This window comes from Meriones unguiculatus, chromosome X, assembly GCF_030254825.1.
Source record: "Meriones unguiculatus strain TT.TT164.6M chromosome X, Bangor_MerUng_6.1, whole genome shotgun sequence".
NCBI lineage: Eukaryota > Metazoa > Chordata > Mammalia > Rodentia > Muridae > Meriones > Meriones unguiculatus.
The window spans coordinates 143,203,961-143,216,797 of record NC_083369.1 but is presented as its reverse complement, the minus strand read 5'-3'; the positions used below and the strand labels follow the sequence as shown (position 1 = coordinate 143,216,797).

Below are 12,837 nucleotides of genomic sequence, written 5' to 3'. Positions count from 1 at the left end.
GGGAAACAAACCCTGGTTCAATAAATAGCACCAAAAAACAAAACTCCAAACAGAAACCCTGAAATTGTTAACTAGCTCTGTTGTAGTAAATCTTTCCCAGTTTACATCAACATACTCATGGTTCTTTTTTTGTTGTGGTTTTTATTTTTTTATTTTTTGATACAGGGTTTCTCTGTGTAGCCTTTGCTGTCCTGGACTCACTTTGTACACCAGACTGACCTCAAACTCACAGAGATCCACCTGTTTCTGCCTCCCAAGTGCCAGGAATAAATGCGTGCTGGGCTCTATTTTGTGTCAGTTAATTAAAACATTCGTGTTTCAGATGTCACATTTTATCTGAGAATCTAAAAATGAGTAGTAGTTTGGTTTCTTGACCTTATAATGACCTTTCCAATTGTCTCCCAGACTTGATGCTGGTACTTTACCCTCTAAATTCTAATGGCCAGGTAAGAGTGGACATGTGTAAAACAGACACATTTCATTTATCTAAACAACCTCTTGTCTATTAATGATTTGTTTACAAGTACGTTTCTGAAATACTTCTCACCACTTTTGCTTTCTCCAGAGCATATGTTTAGTAGTGGCACAACAGTTTGGCTAGATAATTTGTTGTCACAGGTGACTGTCGTGTGCACTACCAAATGCTCTGAATGGATGCCAGCAGCAGTTCCCCCTTTCCTTACTTTTTAGCTACCATATTCACACAAGCAAGCTATTGTTCATTCTTCAAACAGTTATTTTATTTTTGCTTTTTTCTATAACACAAAAGTACACACCAAAAATGTAATCAATTCAAAGACAAAAATATTATGCAATCAAGCACTATTCTTAATTGATCAGACAAAGAAACTACGCTCAACAACAGCACTTTAAGTAGTATGCAGGGAGGGGATAAAGTGACTAAAAGATGTTTAAATTGGCTAATATTACGTTACTTAACTTTCTATACTGTCTAATACAGTTAAGAGAAACTTATGCAAAATGTGTTGGAATCAAGGAATGCTGTCAAAATTAGGGCAGCAAACAAACCTATAAAGTTTCTTTATCAGGATAATATAAATGTACAAAACTGCCCATTTGTTTTTAAAGACCACTTTTAGTCAACTCCACAGAAATCATATATACAATTATTAAACATATTCTTAAAAGTATAAACATGAGCATTTGGAACACACAACTTAAATATATAATAAGTAAACTGTGTATTTATGAGAATAAGGAAGTCCTATTTCATTAGTTGTATAAAGAAATGTAATTTGACATGAATTTTATGAATTATTCTCTTGTAAAAACCAAATTTAACAAAAACACCACTGCAAATTAAGACAGGGCATCTTATCAAGAATACAAAGCTCACGAATTAGTCTCGTATTGAAACCAAACTTCACAAAAATACCACTGCAGAAGAAAACAGAGCATTATTAGCAACATACCGTTGTGAGCTTCATGAATTATTCTCCTGTCAAAACTGACTTTACAATAACACTACTGCAGAGTGATACAGGGCTCTTTAGCAATATGAAGTTTGTTGCAAATAAGTCTTATAAAAATATCACTATAGAATAAAACAGGTCATTTTAGTATACGAAGTTCGTGAAATTGTCACTTGTTGAAACCAAACTTAAGAAAAACTCCACTGCAGGAGACAGGATACTTAAGAAATATGAAGTTTGTGATTTAGTCTCCTGTTGAAACCAAACTTCACAAAAAACTACCCCACAGAATAACACAGTGCAACTTAGCAACAATGAGGTTTGTGATTTTAAACTCCTGTTGAAATTAAGCTTCTCAAAAAACTTCAGAGCAAAATAACACAGGCTATCTTTAGGTTGGTTCGTTGAATTAGTCTGTTGAACAAAAGTTTCACAAAAACACCACTGTAGAATAAAACAAGTCATTTTGGTATATCTAGTTCACGAAATAGTCTCTTGCTGAAACCAAGTTTTATAACACCACTGCAGAAGATAGGATATCTTAGCAATATGAGGTTCATAATCTTAAGTCTCCCGTTGAAACCAAACTTCTCAAAACATCCATCTTAAAAGAACACAGGCCATCTTTAGCAACAATATGAGGTTTGTGAATTACTCTCTGGTTGAAACCAAGCTTGAAAAATATCAGTACAAAACATAAGATATCTTAGCAACAACGTGAGGTTAATGAATTAGTCTCTCTGGCTGAAATAAAACTTCACAAAAACATCACTGCAGCACAAACAGGGCATTTTAGCAATATAATACGCTAACAAAACATAAACCTCAGATTTGTACAGTTGCAATAACTTTCCTAGAAACTATTCAAATGTGAGGTATACTGATTCCCAGGCACATTACTGTAAAATACTTCCGAGGCTTCAGAAGGATCTTCTCACTTCTTACTGCTGGTCATTCTTATTCTTAACGTGTGTCACGATATGCGATTTCAGGTTTGTCAACTGAGCAAACTTCTTGCTGCAACCATCAAATGGGCACACGAAGGGCTTGTCTCCATTATGGATTCGCAGGTGTGTGCGCAAATTGAAATCCAGGGAAAAGCGTTTCCCACAGCCTTCAAAGGCACATTGGTAGGGCTTCTCTCCAGTGTGGACCAGCTGATGACGTTTCAGCTTTGAACTCTCAATAAAAGCTTTACCACATTCTGCACAAACGTGCACTCTAGGCCCATGGATGTGCAAGTGCTTTTTCATAGCAGCCATATCCCTGAACATCTTCCCACAACCTTTATGAGAGCAAGCTATGGGTCTTGGAAAGTCTCCTTTGGGCTTATTTTTCATGCTAGTAAATTCTGCCAGTTGTTTGGGATCAGACAGGTCGACGCCAGGTATTCCTTCAGGAGGAAATTTCTTTCCCATCATATACTCGGAATAATCGGGAGGCGAGTCAACGGTCTGCCCTTCAGCCACGGTATCTTCTTTTTCCTCTTGAGCCTCCCACACTGGGAAGGGGAATTCTCCCTCAAGAGCTTCGATTTGAATCTGCCTCTGCACCCACTGTTGCTCACCCAGGTCAGGGTTCGTGCCTTCTGCACTGCCGTCGATAATGGTCGCTAAACCACAGAGATTCCCTTCAAACGGGCTGAGCTCACCTTGATCATTCTCTGACTCCACGAAGCTAGGTAAAGAAGCAGCGGTCAGCTGGAGGTAGTCATCTTGAATAACTGGAACAACCATCTGGTTTTCAAAATTAGAATGGATTAGTAGGATGTCTGAGTCCTGGTAGCCCACCACCTCCTTTCTTTTCTCCAGGATGATAGCTTCCTGATCATGGTCCCCATTACTCAGGTTGCTGCCCGAAACTGGCTTCAGAGTAATAAGAGGAGAGTGGCAGTGGTCACCACACGCCCAATCGACACCTACATCTGCATACATTTCAACGGTTTGGCTTTCCTCCACAGAAGCTCTCTCTAAAGTGAGTGGCTGCAGCTCCACAAGAGCGGCGGGAATCTCTGCATCTTCTGTGGTGACGCACGTAACTTGCTCTGAGGCCATGGCGGAGATCCACGTAGCAGTACTGGGTAGCAAACAGGTAGGCGATAGCTGTGGAAAAGAAAAAGAATCAGGGAAGAAAAGCACGCACTTGCGTGCTAAATAAAACAAAACAAGAAAATGCCAAAACTATAAAATTACAATGAAAAAAAGCAAGCAAACCCCAGAGCTGACGAAAAGCGCGCTCTTCTGTGAACAGCTGGCCGTCGTCGGAGACGCTAGGCGTTATTTCCAAGGAGGATTAGACGCATGCGTTGGACGTCACTAAAACGTCACTACTACGTCACTGAACTGCGACTATCCAGAAAGCATCCTTTGCGCATGCCTAAATGATTGTGAAACTGGTGGCATTTTGCGGAGCTTGCCATTGGCTTTTCCTGTGAACTGTCCCGTCCATTTACTGCCTGAATATAAATTTCCCATGTGGTTTCTTTATTGAAGCTTCCTATATTTTATTTCAGCTGATTTTCTGAACTTTGCTCTGCTAGGCTTTTATCAGATCTAGGAAAAAAGAAAGTCTATTCCTTTTTAATTTGTATTTCGTATGTGCATATTATACAAGTATCCTACCAAGGAGCTATCTATCCTCAGTCCTGTTAAAATTCTCTATTTCCCCTTATTTAACCACAAGACTTATTTAATAGACACTCCAACAGTTAATATCAATAATAGTTGATTGTCCTTGTCCTTTAACATATTTATTACAAAAATAAATACATGAAACATCCAACTACTCCTTTTATTAAGTATGGTTTTAAAAATACCAATGTTAATTTTTAGGCTTGCCATGTTGGATAGAAAAATTTTTCCCTGATAGTAAACTTTATTTTTCAAAAATTTCAATGTTTGCCGGGAGGTGGTGAGGCACACCTGTAACCCCAGCATTTGGGAGGCAGAGGTAAGCAGATCCCTGAATTCAAGGCTAGTGTGGTCTACAGAGAGACTTCCAGGACAGCCAGGGCTACAAGGAAAAATCTTGTTTCAAAGAACAACAACAACAAAAACCAACAACACCACAACACAACACAAAAGAAACAACAACAACAACAAGGCCAGACACAGTGGTGCATGCCTCTAATCCCAGCTCTCAGGGAGGCAGAAGCAGGCAGATCTCTGTGAGTTCAAGGCCAGCCTGGTCTACAAAGAGAGTCTAGGATAGCCAAGACTACACAGAAAAACCCTATCTCAGGTAAAAAAATTTTTCTAATGTTAAACCATCCTTGCATTCTTAAGATATAACACATTTTGTGCTTTACCACACACATACACAAATATACACATTATATATCATACATATGCTATATATGATATATAATATATAACAATATCTAATAATATATCATATAATATACAATAATATATAATAAATTATTATATAGTATAAAATAATTGCATATAATATATATTATATACATAATATATTTATCAGTGATATATGTGTAAGTGCTGTCTTTTCCTAACAAAACTCAATTTCTGCTAGATATTTTTTAAAAAAATTATTTATTATGTTTACAATGTTTGTTTTTTTTTAATGTAAACCTGTACACCAGAAGAGTGCACCAGATTTCATTATAGATGGTTGTGAGCCACCATGTGGTTGCTGGGAATTGAACTCAGGACCTCTGGAAGAGCAGCCAGTGCTCTTAACCTCTGAGCCATCTCTTAAGCTCTAGCCCCTCTGCTAGATATTATTGGATGGCATATGCCTACACTTTTAACTTTGAAGGTGGAGGTTACGAAGGACTGGTGTTCAAGACCAGCCTGGAGGTCTCACAGAACAAAACAAAACAAAAATCCCAAACCCTCCACAAAAATCTATCAACAACAAACAAAATGCATATGTACATGGAATGAAAATTATGGAGAAATAATTGAGAATATTTGCTGAGTATTATTCATACACTTAAACTTTTGAACTATGATGATACTACTTTGAAAGTTAGCTTTATAAAATATATCCTAACTGTTGTGTGTATCTAAAGATAGCTTATTATATATTATAACTGCAATATACATAATATCAAAGGAAAAGGACCACTACAATGACATTCAACAATTAATGTTTAAAATGTGCTTTATATGACTGGAATATTTTTTTGACTACTATGATATGCATCATCACACTTTATAATCTTTTTTAAGAAAAAAATTATTCAGGACTTTAAATTATTCTACCTATAAAACTTTTAGGAGAATTCTTTATCATTTTCTGTAATTTCTCCTCTTTGCAATTATTAGCCTGTTTAGTTAATTTCAGCTATTTTCACAATCTTCTATTTGTTCAGTTATTTTCTCAAAGATAAACAACAAAAAACACTAAAAATTGATATAATTTTCTGTGTATCAGATATCATTCACCAATCTGAATACAGATTTAATAGGTGTAATTTCCTGTGTATCAGATATTATTTACTAATCTAAATACAAATCCTGTCTATAATTGTTAATTCTTGTTGCTTAATGTTTTATTTTGTTTTTCCAAAAAACTTAGATTTAACACTCTGCTTCTTCTGTAATTTCTTTTTGTGTTGTTTCATTCTATCATTATTAATTACACCAGTATTTCTTTAAAAAATGTTTATTTTATGTGTCCGATTATTTTCCTTGTAAATACGTACATGAACCAAATAAATGTCTGGTGTCTTTGAAAATCAAAAGAGTTTGTCAGATTCTCTAGACTTGGAGTTAAGGATGGTTGTAAACCACCACGTGGATGCCAGGAACTGAACTAGGTCATTGGCAAGAGCAGCAAGTGCTCTTAAATTTTGAGCCATCTCTGCAGCCCCGACTCCATTATTTCTTAACTATTTTATACTTGTTTTCCTATTTCTTATTTTTTTGAGACAGAGTTTTCTGTGTAGCCTTACTTGGTCTGACCTCACTTTGTAGACCACTCTGGCCTTCAATTCGAAGAGATCTGCCTGCCTCTGCTTCCCTGAGTGCTGGAATTACAGGCGTGCGACATCAAGCCTGGCTACTTTCAGATTTCTTAAATTGATTGCCTGACTGACTTATTTCCATTTCTAAGTGTGTTCTAAGTGTATAACTGTGTATAGCATTGAAATTTACTTTTAGTAAAGCTTTACTTTCTATTCTAGTAAAATAATGTCATTATTATTTATAAATAAGCATAACTATAATATAATCAACTTATGATTATTAACAATTATGGATTTTAATTAAATATATCCAATGTGTAATTAAGACAAGTTTCTAAATTTTCCTACTATTATTCTTTAGATTAGAGAATATATGATTTTTTGTTTGTCAATTTCATGGACATTTAAAAAGAAATTGTCTCCTCTGTTAATATGATTTACCTATTTTTATATAAATAATTATGAGATTTTATGGTCTTACTCTTTAAATACTTTTCTCCAATGCTACAAGATGAACACATTATTATTCTCCTTGTACTTTTCCCATTTTGTTTGGTATTCTGATTTGGTATTTCATAAAATAATAATCACAGTTACTAGTTCTCATTTTATTATTTGCATAGACTATTCTGCAAGTTTTACTTTATAATATTTAAGTAATTTTTAGATAGATTTTTCTAAACATCACACACTTGGGATATTTTAAAAATCTAAATTAAGGGCTTTTTTTTGTAGGGCTGGCAATCACTCAGGGTCTCACAGATTCTAGGCAAGCACCCTATCAGTGTACTGTATTTCAACCTGACATTTTAACAGTAGAGTTTATCTCCTTTTTGCTTGGGGTAATTTATAATGATATAAGAAGAATATATATTTTGGTTTTCTTTTGTAAGTTGGCTTACATTAGCACTTGATATACAGTCTTTCTTTTGTGTGTGCTTCATTTACACATTCATTATGATCGCTGGAAATGTTTAAGTGTACTTTTTAAGATCATTTACTGTGTACTATTACAATCAAACCATAATTTATGCCTTAATCTCGAGTATCTTATTTACTCCACTAAGAAAGTAAAGGAATCAGTAGGCAGACTTACTGCTTTTACTTTACCCATCTCCATCTTTAAAAAAAAAAATACTTTTATGAGTCATTTATTTTATGTGTGTGAATGTTTTACCTACACGGCCTGTGGAGGTCAGGTCATTGAGCCCCCTGGATCTGGAGTTTAAGGACAGCTGTGGACCACCATGTGGGTACTGAGAACCAAATCTAGGTCCTCTTCAAGAGTACCAAGAGCTCTTAACTGCTGAGCCAATTCTCTAGCCCCTAAAAAAAAATTTTGTTACACTTTATTTTGTGCATATACACATGTGACATAGCATGAACAAAGAACTCATAGGACCATTTGTAGATGTTGGTTCTCACTCTCCTACCACGTAGGACCTAGAAATCTTTCAAACTGAGGTCATTAGGCTTGGCAGCCCGTATCCTTACTCACTGAACCATGTTGTTGGCTCCCACCTCAATTCTTTATTTTTTTCCTGGTAAATTATTTTATACCACAGTCTGTTCAAAAATTCTATTTCCATACTTGCTTAGTCTTAGTTATTCCATTTAAGGAGATGTAGGATTACGGTGGACTTGTCTTGTATTCCTTTAGCTGAGATGGATGTTTTTCCCAGAATTTCTCCCCTATATAATTGTATATTTCCAGATGAGTCTTTCTGAATAATTGAACTCCGACAGTGCTAAAGTTCAGCATCAATCCTTGCATACCATCTTTTCTTCATTCTTGAATCATGATTTATCATGGGACTGACTTTTCATGTTCTTTCTTGACTTTTGTACATTTCTGTATATTTCAGCTAAGTTGACATTCTTCACAGTTGTGGTTTCAGGTTTTGATCATACTTTTGCTTCAGCAAATATGAAGTTTTCTCCCCTTCTTTTAATTTACGTTTTTAATAATTTGTTGGTTTAAAAAAATTGCTTTTGAAGTAATCTAAGAGCTGACTTTATTAACCAAATATTATTTTTCATGAGAGTACTTTCAATAAAATCACTAATCAAAGAAAATCAAAACCCAAACAACACACAAAATTAAATTAAATAAAGTGAAGTCTGTTTATTACCTGCACAAAATATCCTTAGCTGCTGGACTGGTGATATAAGTTGCAAATGGGTGGTGAAGAGATCAACAAATGCTCCAGGATAAATAATGAAGAGAAAAATTCCAAAGCCGTTAAATCGAACTTGTTCCCTAAAAAGCATTAAAAAAAAATCACATTAAAAAAAAGAAATTTACTATTATCATAATTATTAAGTTAATAATGATGTTATCTTAAAATCTACTGTAATTCAAATCTTTAAAAACAATCTTCCTGGAGAGAAAAAATATCTAGACTAAAATCATAACTTTAAAATCATGTATACTTATTTGGCCTAGGCTCTAGAGAACTTAGAAATACACTTAAAAATGCCAAAATTTTAAGATTTTGCTATTGTTGAATATATAACTGAAATATGATATATATATAACATATATATATTATATACATATAATATATATAATTCTATGAGAAATCAGTGATAGAAATTTACACAGCAGAACCAGGCACAGTAACTCATACCTATAAGTCCCAGCACTCAGGAAGGCAAAGGCAGGTAGAACTTTGTAAGTTGGAGGCCAGCTTGGTCTACAAAGTAAGTCCAGGATAACCAAGGCTACACAGAGAAACCTTATCTCGAAAAGAAGAAGGAGGAAGAGGAGGAGAAGGACAAGAAGAAAAAAGAAATTTACAGTGTACTATAAACTATTTTCAGAGAAGGACAAAAGGGAATGTATAACTCGAATATATGATTCAAACACATTTATCTGCCTTAGTTATTATAAATACAACTCAAGATTTATGTAAGTATATTTCTGTTGAGCGAATGTTTATTATTCTAATCTTAACGCATTATCCTAAGGCACATGCTTGTTATTCTAATAGCTGGAGAGACTGAAGAAGGAAGACCTCTGTGTCTTAGGATCTCCTGGGTGAGAGAAACCTTTCCTACCACCTTTCTACCACCTCTTCCCCAAAATAAAGTACATTTAAAATAGTTAATGGGAAGACAGTACTTAAAAAGAATAGTTTTTCCACTACTTCATTACTACAAATACATATTATATATTTAATAGTCTCATAGGACCAAAAGGTACTATGAGGAAAGCATTACCTTAGACAACTATTTAATTCATGCTTTGTTGGTAATGAGATTTTTTTTTAAAAAATATCATAGTTTCTAGTGGCATATCTGCTAGGACAAAAAAAAAAAAAAAAAGACATCAATGGTCTTACCCAGCTGTAAACCTTGTGGCTATAGCAACAATCAGTCTGCCACAATTGTTATGTGGATAACCAAGCACTTTTTAGTTGGTTCCCTCTGTAGGAGTGAACTCATGTTTACTAACCCTGGCTAAAACCCTGTAGTTGGGGAGGTGTGGTGGCCACACAAGAATGGCCACCATAAGCTCATATATTTGACTGCCTCATCACCAGTGATGCTGGCAGAAAGAACAGAAAAACTTAGAATACAGGGGATCACATGATTAGAATGGCATATCAGCAATATACACATATATTATTAAAAAAAAAACAAAAACTACCCCAAAGTGATAAACGGTGGCTATAGAGTAATCTCTACAGAAGAAAAAATAAATCATCAAATATACACGATTTTAGGAAGAAACCCTCTTCACTGAAAAGCTCCTTTGCATGTAGTACAAAAGAAACAGTTAAGTCTGATTACCTAATAGCCGCTATACCGTGTCCAATCTCATGTACAACACCACTAATGAGGACCGCAGCGAAGAAGTAAGTCAGCTGATTGACAGGCAAATTTATACCAGGGACCTGTTCATAGACATAATACAGCAGTGATTAGCGGTGTGCGTACAGCAGAGTCCCAGTTGTATACCACGAGGCATGACCTTCACTGTCTTAAGGCTGAAACCTCCAAACTTAATATTCCATGCTCTACAAGTATTATGACCATTAATGATCAATTTTGATTTCTACCATAATTAAAGAAAAAGCAATGCTTTGTTTTAATCTGTGCAATTTCTGTAAATCAGGCTTACTACCAATTTAAAGGGAACGGGAAAGACTATATTAAAAAGTTACATCTGGAGTCAGGCTCGGTGGCACATGCCTGTAATCCCAGCAGACAGGGAGGCAGAGGCAAGTGGATCTCCATGAGTTTGAGGCCAGCCTGGTCTACAAATTGAGTCCAGGATAGTCAAAGATACACAGAGAAATCCTGTCTTGAAAAAAAAAACAAAACAAACAAACAAAAAACAAACAAACAAACAAACAAAAACAACCCAAAAACCAAAAAACTCTATATTCCTACGAGCTTTACCACGGGAAAGAATGAGGGTGCCCTGAGTATCAGTTGGAGAAAACGGAGTGATGACAAAAGTGGCAGTAGTTGATCTATCCTTAATTTAAGGGCTGCAGGCTCAACTCGGAAACATTTCTTAAAATTCTTATTCCTAGCCAGAGGTAGCGGTGTACACCTTTAATTCCCTCAGGAGGCAGAGGCAGGCCGTCTCCATGTCTGAGGCCCACCTGATCTATAGAGTGAGTTAGTTCCAGGACAGCCAAGGCTACACAGAGAAGCCCTGTCTCAAAACAAACAAACAAACAAAAAACTCAGTCCTGTCTTTGAACTGCTTTTGCTTACACCAGGTGCACGATGGCTGCTGGCTTCAGGGAGCACGAGGCGGAGCACAGGGAGGGCTTGGGCGCGAGCAAGCCGCTGAGGAGTGAGGAGAGCGCCCCCTCTCCTCCCGTTTGAAGCTCTTGCTGGCGCGAGCAGCTGAGGAGAGCGCCCCCCCCCCTTGAAGCGCTGGCTGGCGCGAGCAGCAGCTGAGGAGTGAGGAGAGCGCCCCCTGCCCCCCCCCTCGTTTGAAGCGCTTGCTGGCGGGACACGCCCGTGGAGTCTTCCCAAGGCAGCAACCATGCCACACCCCGAGGCGCCTTAGGCGCCTCTCTTGAGATCTGATGGTTCGCTGCCCCGTCCTCTGCACCCTATTCCTTCCACCCTCTTTCCCAATCCTGCTTGTCTCTACCACGACCCCGAAAACGGGATTTAGCCCAGCCCCACGCAGCAGCTGTTGTTCCTGCGGCTGTTTTGCCTTGTGTCTTGGCATGCTGAGTAATAACAGCAAATCAGTGAGGCTCTTTGAAATACTCGAGTGATTAGAGGTAATAAATAGTAATGGAAGCTGTTCATTCCTCTTACCCTATCAATTTAGCTATCAGAGAAATAGAAGCAAATATGCGTGCAATATAGACTCATGGACATATTAAGAAGCAGGAGTTGTTTTACAAGCATGTACTTCATCTGTTAAGGAGAGAGCGAGCCTGACCATATGGAACGCCCATTGCTCACAGTACAAAACGGGAACAGAGCAGGGCGCTGTGGCGCACGCTTGTAATCCTAGTACTCACGGAGGCAGAGGCAGGCTGATCTCCGTGAGTTCGAGGCCTGCCTGGTCGACAAAGTGAGTCCAGGACAGCAAAAGCTACACACAGAGAAACCTTATCTCCAAAAAACAAAACACAACAAAACAACAAAGAGACTTAAAAAGCAAAAGAAATCTCTCTGGAGAAATTGCCTTCCTTCATTTACAAATTATCATTTTAATACTAACTAAAAGTGCTAAAAACAGGAAAATTTGGGTCTGGAGAGATGGTTCAGCGGTTAAGAGCAGTCTACTGCTCCTGAAGGGTGCACGCCCACTGTGGCTCACAACTGTCCAGGTCCGGGGGATGTGACATACTATTCGGGCCTCCATGAGAACCAAGTCTACACAAGTGCCCATACATACAAAACCGCTCATATACATAAAATACAGATAAATACATCCTTAAAAACAAAAGAGGAAAACAAATCGAAACCTCGAGTCCTGCTCACTTCACAAAGAGAAAAGCGGTCTCTTCTCAATGCTTTGTCATATAGTTCCAGTCTCTTCCTACACACCTTTCTTCTCTTTCTCCCAACAGGGTTTCTCTGTGTAGCCTTGGCTGTTCTGGACTGGCTTTGTAGATCAGGCCTTGAACTCACAGAGATCCACCTGTCTCTGCTTCCTCGAGTGCTGGGATTACAGTTGTGCGCCACCATGCCTGGCTACACCTACTTTCGAAAATTATAAACAAGATTTTGAAACTTGTACTTTCACCTCTCTCTTCATGAGTATTTTCTAGTTCTATATATTTTTTTCATATCTTTTTGTTTTTGGAGTCAAAGTCTTAATATACATAGCTGAATTTACCTATTGAGAAAGATCCTCTTGCATCAGTCTCCGGAGGGCTAGGATTAGTATTCCATACTATATATGGTATAGTTTACACTATATCATACCTAACTCAACATGCTTTTTTAAATTAAAAAAAAAAAAAAAAAGACAAATTTAGGGGGCTG

At 37.1% G+C, this 12,837-nt stretch overlaps 2 protein-coding genes across 4 annotated transcripts in view; both read right to left on the bottom strand.

The window, feature by feature from the left end:
• Mbtps2 (membrane bound transcription factor peptidase, site 2) overlaps positions 1-12,837 on the bottom strand; it is a 50,104-nt gene that overhangs the window by 21,831 nt on the left and 15,436 nt on the right. For both annotated transcript variants that reach the window (XM_060375625.1, XM_060375624.1), the window contains 2 exons: positions 10,159-10,262; positions 8,496-8,623 (listed from right to left, as the gene is read on the bottom strand). In XM_060375625.1, coding sequence (XP_060231608.1) covers positions 8,496-8,623; positions 10,159-10,262 — 232 coding nt within the window. The remainder of the gene's footprint in view (positions 1-8,495; positions 8,624-10,158; positions 10,263-12,837) is intronic.
• Yy2 (YY2 transcription factor) lies at positions 133-8,623 on the bottom strand. Of its 2 annotated transcripts, XM_060375627.1 has the most exons (3): positions 8,496-8,623; positions 3,356-3,535; positions 133-3,169 (listed from the first exon to the last, which is right to left on the bottom strand). In XM_060375627.1, exons 2-3 carry the CDS (start codon positions 3,485-3,487, stop codon positions 2,375-2,377), a joined length of 927 nt encoding a protein of 308 aa, XP_060231610.1. In that variant the 5' UTR covers positions 3,488-3,535; positions 8,496-8,623; the 3' UTR covers positions 133-2,374. The 2 variants fall into 2 exon arrangements, with proteins under 2 accessions (XP_060231610.1, XP_060231609.1); XM_060375626.1 differs by having other exon boundaries at positions 134-3,535.